At 37.4% G+C, this 14,888-nt stretch overlaps 1 protein-coding gene across 4 annotated transcripts in view; it reads right to left on the bottom strand.

The window, feature by feature from the left end:
- Positions 1–14,888, bottom strand: part of LOC117989905 (synaptic vesicle glycoprotein 2C-like) — a 51,273-nt gene that overhangs the window by 13,738 nt on the left and 22,647 nt on the right. For all 4 annotated transcript variants that reach the window (XM_069504236.1, XM_034977300.2, XM_034977301.2 and 1 more), the window contains 2 exons: positions 3,337–3,467; positions 1,218–1,277 (listed from right to left, as the gene is read on the bottom strand). In XM_069504236.1, coding sequence (XP_069360337.1) covers positions 1,218–1,277; positions 3,337–3,373 — 97 coding nt within the window. In that variant the 5' untranslated portion in view covers positions 3,374–3,467. The remainder of the gene's footprint in view (positions 1–1,217; positions 1,278–3,336; positions 3,468–14,888) is intronic.

Here is a 14,888-nt window from a genome sequence, read left to right as displayed (position 1 = left end):
TTAGTATTCACTACCGCGAAATGAAATATATAGCTTCTCTATAACGCACCGATCAGGTTACGATTTCCCGCCGAGGTATTGAGTTGAAAATCACTATAGTTTATAAATACGAAAGTTATTTAATAAAATACCTAAACAAAAGCCCATTCGCTACGGCACATCAATTCTAATGTTTTTCTGTGGTTTTAGTGAAGATCATCAAGGATTCTCGGCGGAGCATGAAGAGGGGATTTATTAGCGCTGTGATATTCACGTGGTTTATACTTTATTCAAAAGAAGCGCTTTTTGTGCAGTAATGCATTGCTGATTTTGCAGGAATTCGCCGCTAATAGATTCAATGAAAACGTGCTCATTTATTCGGTTCTCTTATCTACGAGTAGGTGTAATAAACAGCAGGAATACAAAAGAATAATGGAATGGATGTCGACCTTCTATTTGGGAGGTCGTGGGTTCGATCCCGGTTACGCACCTCTAACCGCCGCCTAAAGGCTAGATGGTAGAAATAAAGCTGTCATTGTATGATGGTACTGTATTGTAGAAAAAAATTATATGCGCGTGTTTCTCAGATACTTATATGATAGATATACAAATCACTGTCATAAGAACCCAGTATGTTCTTAAGCAGTAAATAGAAATTTTAGCGAAGATGCCTAAAAACATAAGGTAAGTACTATATCATTACAAACTACGCAGTTACCAACTAATAAGTAAGTAATTCATTACTTAAATAGTACATATGTAATTTATTTTTTATTTATTTATAGAAGAGGCATACGTTCGACGTTCCTAGTTACCTACCTGTATAGGCAAGGCACCTAAAGGATCTTTTCGATACAAAATGCATTCGAGCTTCAGGCAATTTCTACGACGCATGCCAAAGACCATTAGGAAAGCGTTTTTGATTCGAGCATTGATGTTCATGTCAACGTCACATGAGAGCGGGATAAATCTAAAACTATAGGTACTTGTTTCTAATTTCATAGGTTCAAGACTTCGTTTGTACGGTGTCTTCGCATGCTGCTTGTCGACCAATGAGCATCACGAAAGTTGAAACTTAAACCGACTGCTGATGTGTGTACAGGTACGTTAATACGTCTTTAGTTAGGTACATACTATACCGCATCATAAAAAATACGAAACAATTATATTCACAAATCATATTTCATATTAATTAAATATGTACGAAGCACCGTAATTAAAAATTAAAATCAACTCACCAAGGTCAACGGATTTGGAACCTGGTCCGTTCAATTGGTGGTCACTTTTTACATCACAATCTGAAAACAAAAACAGAAAAGTGTATGATGAAAATATAAAATAGATTAATTGTTAACACACTTTTGCACCAGATAAGTAATATTAGTATTTTTAATCAAAACTAGATCAAATGTACCTAATTAAGTAAAATTTGAAATCGAACATAAAAAATGCGTAGGTACCTTAGTAGTTTTGCAAAAAGTGTCAAAAACTCCTATCTAAATTGAAGCTGCTGTTTGCAGTATTTTATCTTTTCTGTAAAAATTAACTGATGTGGTGGTGGCCTAGCAATAGCTTATATCTACATCAGTTTCAACTGGATAGGGAACCAACTTACGGGATTTGAATTTGGCCTGTAGGTACTTGGGAAGAAACACCAAATTGCCGTACCGTCAGTCGGTCATTACATTTAAAACTCAAGTGATTAAGGAAGAGGTTACGATTCTTTATCAACGCGGATTATGACACAGAAAAAGTAAGAATCAGTCATTGGGACAATTTGGCTTTTGTTTGCCAGCTCCTTTCATGATATACTTTTGACTTTATATCGTAATTATGAACGTTAAAACCGGTTGGTTAATTTAATTGCACTTTTTCGAGATATCGCTTGCTGTATTTTAACTTGTAACGAATAAATTAAATACACCAAAATAATTACTGTTTGCTACTGTGAGATAATGTGTTGAACCACATTTTTATTATAAAGAGTAACACAATTACATAATATTATGTAAAAGGTCATTCAACATTTAGGTACCTACTTGCAGAATTTCAGTCAATACAAAGGTATAATTTATCTATTTTTGTTTAGTTAGCTCTTTGGCGAATGAACTGTAAAAATTCTAGTCTAAGTTCTAAAAAGCTACGCTACAACGAAATTAAAGAAACAAGAAAAATCTTTATAGCACACTGGGTATGAATAATAAAGAAACAGCATAATTTATTTATTTATTTTAAACTAACTTATGCTCGCGACTTCATCCGCGTGAACAAATTTCGAACCCCTATTGTACCTTCTTAGGGGTTGAATATTCAAAAATACTTCTTTTTTTATTTTATTTTTATTGATATTTTTTTTAAATCTTTATGTAACTAAATCTAACACCAAATAAATTACACAAAAAAAACTTTCTTAGCGGATCTCTACGTTATATTAGCTATCTGCATGCGAAATTTCAACCCGATCCTGCAGTAGTTTGAGTTGTGCGTTGATAGATCGGTCAGTCAGTCAGCTTTTCCTTTTATATATTTAGATAAGTAACTAAGACTTTTTCCGGACTGGTTTTTATTCGATAGAACGAAAAATATCCTAAAGAGTTTCAATTCCTCAACTCTATCTCTAACGTTGCAGGCGTGCATCTATTATCTAAAATACTATTTCCTACTGTTCTGTGGTACTATCAGGTAAAGGTACAATTACCTACAAGTATTCAGTGGTACTTACCCACGTGTATAGTAGGGGCTGAAAATCTCCTGATTGTGAATAATAATAATTTGATGTTAAGGATAGCAAATACCTTCAGAATTAAGAAAGTAACAGTTCCGTGGCCGGTCAACGGTTACCGGCAGGAGCAATTCAGAAATCATAATTTCTGAATAATCATGATATCTGTTCTAGTCTGGTGGGAGGCCGGCCATGGCTAGTTACCATCCTACCGTACGGCCAACTGCTAAGTAATTTAACGTTCCGGTACGATGACGAATAGAAACCGATTAGGGGGCCTGCTTTGATCATATACATCATCACTGGGTCAGACGTGAGATGAGTTCAACCGTCTAGATAGCAGGTGAGGTCGCAGTAAGTAATACGGTATTTGACAACTAGTCAAATCAGTACCTAACTTTTTATCAAACGTCAAAACGCTTAGTATGCGAGATTCTATGAAATACCGGTGTGTGACATCACAATCATTTGACGTGCTTTTTTTAGTTTAATCGATATTTAAAATGGTTATTACACTTAAAACCAACAAAGGACGTTGATTTTACGTATTTTGGAAGACCCTCTATTTAATAATCACTGAGAAATGATTTATTTTTGCACCCCAAATACCCAGTTGAATAAAAAATAGGACTTACTGTGAAGTTTCTTAGAACCAGGATCAGTTTCTACCATCCTATGCGGGCAGGCAGCGGTGTATGCCAGCGGGGACGACTCACGGGGATTACTTCAGAAAATGTGGCTTCGCTTCCAGTAGCGAGCGACTCGTCTGCAACAAACAATGATATTCGGTCAGATGGCTACTTAACGGACTATAAAGATTGGCACTTTATTCGACGACAAGGCCAGCACTTGCGTGCGATCTCACTTAGTAGTGACGATACAGTCTAAAATGGAAGCGGGTGAACTTCACACATCAGTTTAATTTAACTTCTACCCCTATTATCTTAATCTGTTTCTAGATGGCATAAATAGGTAGCTTAGCGACATGGTTTTGTTGGTAGAGTGGTACCTACGGCTGACGACTCCCACCAGATGAGCAGAGGTAATTTAAAAACAAGCTGACCTTTCCCGTAATCTAATCTGTGAACTCCCATTAATAAGACTACAGCGCTGGTCACTGTAGCAGGGAGATCGTCAACAACAAAGGAGGAGAGTTAAATTAAACCCACGACACCATGTATGAAACAATCCAGTGCAGTGTGCAGGATAGCAGGGTTGGAATATTATTGGTATAATGTGAACTAGCTATAATTTTACTCAATATCTTGCAAATAGAGAAGCACTTAGGCTGTTTAACTAACTAACCACAAAACAAACTGTTTGGTAGCGTGTTATCGGATTTCGTTTGTTTATTTACCTCCAGTTTTTATTCCAATCTGTGGTTTTTAAGGTCATAATAAGGTTATATCGAAATATTTGATGAACTAGACAGAAAATAAGACGACCCGAAAAAGGCGCGGGAACAGGCAAAGTATTTTTAATGTCGAGGATGTACGGTTGACTCACAGGCTACGGAAAATTACATAACCAGGCACCTAAATCAACGGAATCAAAAGAGCAATCCAGTACTAAAATGGCCTGTAAATGTCTCGAATAGGGTGGATGACACATAATACCCATTCGTATCCAGCGCTGGATTGAAATTACTAGATGTAATTGCTACATAAATATTATGTAGTTTCGTACATTAAATTTTTGATAGTAGGTAATTGTTCCAAAAACTTTCCGTATCAAAAAGACCTACTTTTTAGAATGAAGCATTACATAAACAACACCAGACTACAGGGTAAAAAATAAATAGAAATGTCATTGGAGAGTGTGTATTTTAATGTAGGTATAAGTACTAGCTGATGCCCGACACATCGCCCGCATCGATTAAGGTTTTATTAAGAATCCTTTTGGGATTTGTTAAAATCCTTTCTTAGCAGGTCATTTAGTACCTCATCCGGTATAGAGACGTGCAAAATCTCAAGTTTGTAGACCAAGTGACTTGAGCTATAAGTTGATAATATGTCAGTCAGTCAGTCAGTTTCTCTATGCACGTAGTGTAGACAAAATAATATGATGAAATCATCTTTATCTATTAGATATTATACATATATACGAGAAAAAGGAAAAGCTGGCTGACTGATCTATCAACGCATAGCTCAAACTACCGGATCGGGTTGATAGCTATTATAATGTAGGCATCCGCTAAGAAAGGGTTTTTTGAAAATTCAACCCCTAAAAGGCTAAAATAAGGGTTTGAAGTTTTTGTAGTCCACACGGACGAAGTTGCGAGCATGGCTAGTTAAAAATAATAATCTACTTGACATTATTATATTCATTAAATTAGGAACTAATAATTATCACCACTATATCTTACAAATCCAGCAACCGACCATCAAAAAGAGTAATTTATTACCTGTTTTGAATAAATTTATTTATTTGAATTTTGAATTTCTTATTACACCATATTTACAGCTGATCTAAATTGATAATGTACCAACGTTGTAATTTATTTGATCCTCATTTTAAATATACCTAGGTTCCACATTTTCATGTTCCAAATATGAATTACCTAAGTATTTTTCCTAGAAATTATTTTATGCAGAATTTTAAACTTATATACCTACATGATTATATTTACTTAGTACGCTAACTAGTGGAAAATCCAATTTGACGCTCAAGTGTGAATAAATTATGAGAAAAACACAGTAGGTAATGGTAAAACACTAACACATTTTTTACTTATTTAAATCGTTATATTTTGGTTTTATTTTCGGTAATGGTCACTTAAAAAATAATATTCAATGCCCCTATTAGTAAATATGGTTCCGCTTACGGGCATGCGTTTTAGAAATCACCTATCCCCCAAAAGCGTTTCCTATTGACTAATAAAAATGGTTTTCCTTATGGCACGCAATTTAGAAATTAGGTACTTGTACTCCGGAAGCTTTTCCTATAGAACAATGAAAATGAGTCTTTTTATGGCATGCGATTTAGAAATCACTCGCATTCTGAATGCGTTTCCTATCGATCAATGGAAATTTAAGTCCCTTTAAGAGAAATTGCCCTAGCGCACTCCTACGTTTTCAATACAATTTAATGTAGTTTGGTTTATTTGAATATATCAATATGGTGACGTGCGGGTGTGCGGGGCGTCCCCCCGCCTCATTCTCCGTTTGCAATCTCAACCTGTCGCGGACTATAGGTATTACGAGAGTATAGTATACGATGTGTATTGTATTTTGTAATGCCGCCGGGCCGAGCATAGATTAATAATTATTATGTTCGGCGAGAACAATGGGCGGGAAACAACCATCACTGGACAGGCAGCGTTTTGGTTGGACTCTAGGTTGATCTGGTTAACACTGATAAACCAACATTTTAGATTTTAACAACATTAGATTCATTCAGAACAAGCGGTAAAGACGTTAGCCTCCTTGTTATTCGGGAGGTCCGGGATTCGATCCCGGGCACGCACCTCTAACATTTTGGAGCTATGTGCGTTTTAAGGAATTATTTGACGGTGAGGGAAAACATCGTGATGAAAACCTGCTTGCCTGAGAGTTTTCCATAATGTTCTCATAAAGGTATGTGAAAAAAGAAGAATACATACCTACTAAGTAGGTACCTACTACGGGTTTTACGCCATAACGCAACGTCAGCGTATCGAACTTTACGAATAGTCAACAAAAGCCTACTATTCAAATATTAATTTAACCGAATTCTTACACTTTAAAGTTGATAAAATAATTACACATTAATAAATTATATTGTTGATCTTGCTAGATCGTTATTTCGACTCATTTTATTTTAATTTAGCAATGATACAGCTATATATACCTACTTGATAATAATTACAATAACATAATATTAATAAGTTGATCTAAAATAAATCTCTATTTCGACGCATTTTAATTTAACAATCGGCTTATTAGTTACTTAATTTAAAGGTATTATCTATAATTGCCTTATTAAATAAGTACATTTTCCTATCAAGAGATCTAATATAAACCCATGCAACAATATTCTAAGCAATTCTAATTTGATTATCCTTTGTATCTAGTTTTAATTTAAATATTTCTAATTTATATTTGCCTTAATTATATCAAACATTTGAAAGTCAATTGACCATTTTATTTGAGCTTATTATAATGAAATTATGTTGTCAGACAAGGCAAATTCAAGGATTCGAAAGTGCTAATCAACATTAATTTTATTACATAACCACCGAGCTCATTTACCATTTATTTTCAATCCAGTTAGAGCGGGAACTCGCGGAGCGGTTTGCATCCGCGCCCGAAGCGGTTGCGGGAGAGCTGTTAATTCTATACTCACGAAACCGCTTGTTTGTGCGGGAACCGCAGCCGCCGCGGTTGCTGCCATCGCTCGCAATATTGGCGGGCGATGACTGCAAGACCGGCGGTTATGACGGCTGCAAATAATTCACTTCACCAGTCGACTGATCGCAGATCTTGCGGGCGACCGCGGCCTGTGCGATTCTACAAGTTACCCGCCGCGCGGTGCAGCGGGACCCGCAAGCAACCGCGCACTCCGCGGGAGTAAATCGCGTCGTGAAAATTGCAATCTGCATTTCCATGTATTTCGTGTTCGTACGAGTCTTGCGGTCCCGCAACCGCGGCGGGTGCGGGTGAAAACCGCACCGTGAGTTCCCACTCTTAAGGTTTTCTACGAAAAATGATTTTCATATTCGTGAAACAGTAATGTAGAAACAACCAATGTCGAACGAGCTCGGTGGCTATCCGCCCCATTTTCATTCGAGTGGTAGGTTTTCGGAAAATCCTTTTTTAGTGGGGTTTACGTCGAAATTGGAGAATCTTCATGCAAATTGCAAGCTTTCAGACTCCACGCTTATATAGTTCTTTCCTTTTACATATAAGATGTATTTTATAATTTAAATAAATACTTCTAGGTTCTAGGTATCATTTTCCGTTACGTTTGGGTAATTATACCTAACTAGCGATGGAGTGGATGGAACAGGTGCTATTATATCAATATTGAGAATGACAGCTTTACTATTAGATCGCTATTAGGTAGTAATAATTGCTAAAATCAAGTCATTTGATTGATGACCCCACTTTTGCTATACCTAAGTATGTAAACTTGAGTTGTGACTTACGTCTTAACAATCCAATGGTTGTTACCCTTGGAAATTATAATATTTGTGATAGGTATAGATAAAGTGACCTCAACTTACTTGACAAAATAGTTTGAGAGTTACGATGAAAAATTATCTAAACTACTATCATACATAATACAAGCCTTCTTGTGCAGTAGTCGTGCAATTAAGCCGAGAATAGTTTTGTTGTATTGTTCCTTAAGTGCATTTTTACTACGTTCTTCCGCGTGAGTAGCAAATAACACAGGATATGGTGATGAGGAGCGTGAGACAAATTCGTTTGTAACTGGACCACAATCTGATCTCACGATCTTGATATCAACTTACAACTAGATGTGTCTCATATTAAATTCTTATAGAGCCTACCAAGCGTACTAATTTTCGTCTCTCATATAAATCTGCGTAGGTATGAGTTTTGTGAACTGACTTTCATTTTTTTACGTCGTCGGAGGGTCGGCCACTGAATAGAAGACAACTACCTATAGTCCGCGACAGGTTGATATGGCAATCGGGAAATGAGGCGGGGGCACACCCCGAATACCCGCACGTCACCCGCGCTAGCCCGCTCCGGGCTAGCGTCGGGGCTGTGCGGGTATGCGGGGTGTTCCCTCCCCGATTACTATTTCGAGCTGTCGCGTACTGTATGGGTAGTAGGCGTTAGGTTAGAATATAACAGTTTTTGTTTTTAAGGTTTACAGTTAAATACGTCTACAAAAATTGATTGTTGTACCAAGGCACCTAGGTACTACCTAGTAGGCATAAGGCGTTAAGGAAGAGAGCCATTCTGATTCCTGAATAATGGTTAGTTGTGAAAGAGATAATTATTGTTCATAGGTACACACAAAAGATAACAAGTCCTATTTATACTTATTATAAGCCTTCTTGATCGGTATATTATATTATGGCCCTTGACTTAAATAAATAACGAATTAATTAGTTCGATAGAACGAAAAACTAAAGTAACGCTTCCAGTAAAACTTACAATCAAGTTATTTGCGCGTCAAACGTGGTGTTGAAGGTGCGGACACACAAACCGCGCGAAAGCAAAGAAGTTGCAATACTTACAGAAAACTGTATGAAGGCGATCCTACTACGGTAGAGCGTACGTACGAGTCGCTAACGCAATCAATCGTGCGTTCAACAGTGTGGCGGTCTCATAATAATAACAATTATTCATTTTAATTACACATTATTAGTAAACGCGTACCAAAGTGAGACGTGGCCTATTGTAGATGATTTCTTGAGCTTCGCCAAAGGCAGCCCGTTCCCCTCCTGCGCGCTCCAACGCTAAAATTGCCCACCCTCCATTTTTAGGGTTCCGTAACTCCAGAGGAAAAAAGGAGCCCATGCACTGGATCACTTCGTTTTTTGTCTGTCATGTATGTCAAACACCATTAAGGGAATCAAAACCTATAGGGTTGACCTAGAATCGTGAAATTAGGAAGGTAACCGCTACACGAGGCATATTTAAATTTTGAAAACTATTTTTCACGTACCTCAGATATACTTTCACCTAACGACGGTCTCTTCGTCACTCGCTCCATTTACACGTAGTTTAATTTTCATTTGAATTTCCAATGAAACTCAATGAAATTTTGTAGACACGTTCTAAAAACTAATATCTGTGTCTGTGGTTTGCCAGATTTCCGTGAAAATGTCTATACAGCTACACGGGTTTAAAAAATTTGCATGTAAATCCTTGAGCCAGCACAGATATTAGCTTCTAAAACGTATTTACAAAATTTTACTAAGTTTGATTTGTTAATATACAAGTGAGAGAAAACCACTAGGAACAATGATCTCTTACTCTGAAAATACATTTTCACGCGTAGGTACCTACACGCGTGTTCAGTATCAAGTTATGTGCTGGCGAGTGGCGACGCGCATCGCTCACGCTTTACGTCTGTCAAGGGCTTATGAAAATCTTCGTAAGGAGCCTTGACATTGTAACGCACTACCTAGAATAGAGCGATTAAAAGCCGTGTTGCATGCTTATCACAATGATTCTAAATCAAACCAAATTATTAATATTCATTGACTTAGCACTTATTCAAATTAGCAAATTTATCTTAATTGAATTTACATAAAAGAGATGATCTATATTCATGTGATTGACATCAATGCCAAGGAATTTATAATTTATAATTTTCCACGTAGCGTGAGTTACCTACTTAGTAATAGAAATACACAGAAAGATTTTTGATTTAAATAAACTTTTACAAGTACATAGGTACAATGAATCGTCAAATGCATCTACCACTGGTTCGGGATGCCTTTCCTACCGAGAAGAACCAGCAAGAAACTCTGCGGTTGCTCTTTGCAAATATTCGATTTACAATAGGTATTATGCAATGTATTATAGGAGTTAATTGCAGTTCTGCGCATTGCTGGAGCAGGATAAGGTTACATTATCCCCATGGCTAAGATTAGCTTATAGCTTTCATAATACAGGGATCATATTTGTGGGTTTCACCTTCGCTATAAACTATAGTCTTAGTTTAAAGACATCCCTTGATTGGTCAATCTAGTTCAATTTTAACAGCGAGCTGGTGCGTTCATTTAGTTCACTAATAATAATTCATGAACTACCTACTGAACTATGTACAGATCACCACAGATTACCTACCACACATTGAGGGCTCATTTGAGGGTCCCTCAAAACGCAGCACACATTTTAGGAGGGTAGCCTGATTTTTACTTAGTTTAAAAATGTTAAGAATTGTTTGGGAACTTGTTAATGTTAAACTCATACTTTAGAAAAGGATTAGATCATGTGAAGTTACCATAGGTACCAAAAATTCTGCCTGCTTCATTTTATATCTACTCAAGGTCTTCTAAAACCACAGACGTTGGATTTCTACTCGGTGTCTAAAACAGTCTCAAGTATGCCTGTTTACATAGAATTGTATTCAATCCTTTTAGTTTTATTGCATTGGTGTATTGCTTACTAAAATCGATATCGATTTTTATTGATTTATATAAAACATCTTTCACTTTTAGGTACCTAACGTACCTACTGATTTTAAAGCATTTCAAAAAGTAGGCTTATTTTGCATTACGTTACAATACGTGCCTAACTATAAAGTACCTATTTATAATCAATATTCCAAATGCAAAAAGTTACTTGTAAGATGCTACAGAACCCTTTGTGTGCGAGTCCAACTTGTCCAACTTGACTGGTTTTTTTTATTTCTACAGTCCTCTTAAATTATTGTGCTTTTAGTATTTGGTGGCTTTTAATAGATGATATTAGGTAGGTAAAATAATGATGACGATTGAGTGTTTCACTCCTCCGTAAAGCACTTGTTTCCCATCCCCTGGCTTAGGCTACTGCCTATAGAGATCTACCTTATAGGTACATGGTTTCATAAGAATCTCACTCTTTTAAGGTCTTCCCCTCCAGGTGTTGTTCACTTATTTTTCGTTAATTGTGTTCCGAGCTTGATTCATCTTAATCTAGTTGCATCACTACTGTCGAAGGGGACCTCAGCAATTTAGTTCAACGACTTGCAAATCCTACTCACCAGTACAAATATCTGCGTACTTAGTACATGATTTATTGTTGCAAGTGACGCGCACTGGACAATGACATCCGTAGCCAGAGGCCGTGAATCAAGTCTCAATAATAATATTCAATTTATTAGCCCTTTATTGAACGTCATCCTGGGGCAACCTTGTTAGCCTTTTTACTGTTTCTCCGTTGTGATTGAAGTAGGTACGTTGTTTTTACAGAAACTTTTTGGATAAACTTATATAATATGGTCATTGGCAAGTTAAAGGGAAAAGAACACACAGTGTATAACTTTAGCTGGTTTGATTATGAGGAGTCAATCACTGCCTTTCCACACCCGCAATTAGAAGCTATGTTGGGTAGTTCTCTCAGGGATAAAATTCGCAACGAGGAAATTCGAGTAACAAAAGCGATCGATATAGCCTAAAGGATTAGCTAAAGCTGAAATGGCAGTAGGCAGGCAATATCTACCACAGAACCGACGGCCGATAGGGCAGACGTGTTCTGGAGTGGAGACTTTGTACTTGTAAGCGCAGTGCAGGGCGACCTCGCTGGACCGATGACCTGAAAAAGGTGGAACCGGGTGGATAAAGAAGGCGTTGGACCGTGTTTGGTGGCGCGCTCTTGAAAAAGCCAGAAATGGACGCATACATGCTGATAGATTGGATTGAAATAGAAAAGTCGAGGACCGAACAAAATGGAAGGTTATAGTTTACAAAGCTATGAAGACACTACATAATGAATACCACTTTCCGTAAATTGTGAAGGTGCGAGATGTGACCAAGGATATAAGAAACCCTTTTGTGTAAGTAGGTACAACAAAGCGCAAACAGTAAGTAACTAAGCTAAATGAGAGGACAAACGTTGAACTGTGAACGACTCAGTGTTTGCAGTTACTTTGTTTCTTAATTCTTAGGGATATATCGGGCTTTTAGGTCATCGCAATTCTTGTACACCCACATGAAGCACTAGTCTGTCACTACTCACTACTATACCTGATGACGACCGATATTCGATTCGAGGGACATCAGAGATAATGACGATCACGATCATAATAAATCGACAACAGTGACAAGACTGACAAATGATAGGACTAGGAGGAATTGCAAAAGCCCCGCACAGATTTCACTTCCAAGATGAAAAAAATACATAAATTACTTAGGTACTAGCACATGAAGTAACATGGCAAGATCTAGTATAATTAAGTATAATACGCGACACGTCCAGATGCCAATCGGGGTATGAGGCAGGGGCACGCCCCGCACACTCGCACGACGACCAGACAAACCTTCGTTACATGTATAGGGTAAGTAAGTAGACCACGGATAAGTCTCAAAAATAAAATTAAACTAACAAGAGGTCGTGAATTTTAACGGTTTAACCCAAGTTTATTCTGCCAAATCAACTTTGATCTCAGTTTGTAAATGTCATAAGATTCTGAATTGGCAGCAAATGAAGACGAAGTTAACAATATTTACTTTCTCGATCATTTTTAGCACAAGTTTATTTAGTGGTACCTACCTACTATACTACTGTGAATGTACATTGTACATGGTTGGCGCATCAACGCATCTGGCTTATCGTAATAACTAAAAACTTAGGGCATTTGTGCACTCATCTGTATTCAGTTCGTTTCTGTGATTTTTCGAAGTGCATGTCATATAAATACCTACGTAGCTAAGCTAACTCTGCACCAAATTTCATCAAAATCGGTCAAACTGTTGGGCTGGGAAAAGCTAGCAGACAGACAGAAATAAACACTTTTGCATTTATAATATTAAGTACTTACTTAGTATGTTACCAGATAATAACACGCGAATGTTTGGTAATGTGATGTTTGACATTTGTTTCTTCATTAGCTGTGGTTTTAGAGGTGTGTCTGCCTGAGGGGTCAAGGCTGCTGGACATATTATTTAACAAGCATGGCCTGAGGGGGTGTGGGTTTTTGGGAAATCTATATATAAAAAAACCGGCCAAGTGCGTGGCGGGCCACGCGCAGGGTAGCTAGGTAGCAGGGTAGGCTGTAGGGTTCCGTAATCCGTAGTCACAATCCTCGAAAAACAGATACTTATAACTCCTTAACCTGTGAACCCTACTTAGCCATCATAGTTTTCCTTTAAAAATTGATTATATTTTATTATGTATACTACTGCTGTCAATTTTTTCACGTTCCTATATACTACCATTTGGCTGATAGAGAGAGGGGGGGGGGGGGGGGGGGTTTATTACAGTATTTTTAAAAGACCTATTCAACGATACCCCACACTATGGGGTAAATATTTATCACAATTTTATTTCACCACTTTGTCGGCGTGATTAATATTTATACCTATGCCAAATTACAGGACAGACGGACGGACGGACGGACATGGCGAAACTATAGGAAGTCGCGAGCATAAGATAGTTATTTTTAAAATGTATGCATTATAGTTCTTTAATTTATCTTGTTTTCGCCGCAAATCCAAAACATTCAATTCCACATCAGACATGACGCACAGTAGGTACAGGTACAGCAAACTGTTAAATTGTTATATTTTGAAAAAGTGAATGAAGGATAAGTTCGTTAAACTTAAAGGGTAGATAAGCGGGTAGTAAGCGAAATTTTTTACATAATGTGGCTATTGTAAACGTGGCTACAGTACACAACTGATTGTGTGAGTATCTGCTTGTAATGTGATAATAATGCAAATAAATATCTGTCACCGGCTAAATACGTGAGTACAGCCGGTGACAGATCCATACTAATACTATAAATGCGAAAGTGTGTCTGTCTGTCTGCTAGCTTTACTCGGGCCGTCCGTTCAACCGATTTGACGAAATTTGGTACAGAGATAGCTTGCATCCCGGGGAAGGACATAGGCTACTTTTTATCCCGGAAAATCAAAGAGTTCCCACGGGATTTTTAAAAACCTAAATCCACGCGGATGAAGTCGCGGGCATCATCTAGTATTATATATCTTCTAAATATATAAAAGAGAAATACCACTCACTCACTCACTCACTGACTAATCACGAAATCTCAGGAACTATAAAGCCTACAAACTTGGAATTTGGAAGGTAGGTTCCTTCTAGGACGTAGGTGTCAGCTAAGAAACATTTCTGAGAACATCCCCCCGTAAGGGGGTGAAATGGCGGGTCGAAGGTTGTATGAAAGTCCTATGTTTTTGAAGTTAGAGACATGAAAATCGACATTTAGGTTAATAGCTTTAAATGATAAAAATCTATAAGTCAATTCGGGAAATTCCCCCCTTAAGGGTGGTAAAATAGGGGGGAAAAGTTTTTATTGAAAAGTTTCAACTATTGTTATTTTTACTTGAAATTTGAAACGTAGGTTCTTTCTAGGGGGGTATAAGGTATCAGATAAGAAAGGATCTAACTAAATTCTCCCCCTAAGGGAATGAAATTGAGGTTGAAAAGTTGTATGAAATCCTATGTTTTTGAAGTTAGGAACATGAAAATTGGCATTTAGGTCTTCTGGGTTCCGTGCCTTAAGGTGAGACTGAGTGAGTAGGTAAGTGAGGCCTTTTGCAGCGAGAAAATTTCAGCGCTCA

The sequence above is a fragment of the Maniola hyperantus genome, chromosome 17 (genome assembly GCF_902806685.2).
Source record: "Maniola hyperantus chromosome 17, iAphHyp1.2, whole genome shotgun sequence".
Classification (NCBI taxonomy): Eukaryota; Metazoa; Arthropoda; class Insecta; order Lepidoptera; family Nymphalidae; genus Maniola; species Maniola hyperantus.
Note: the sequence above shows the minus strand (reverse complement) of the source record. Positions and strands in the feature narration are given on the sequence as shown.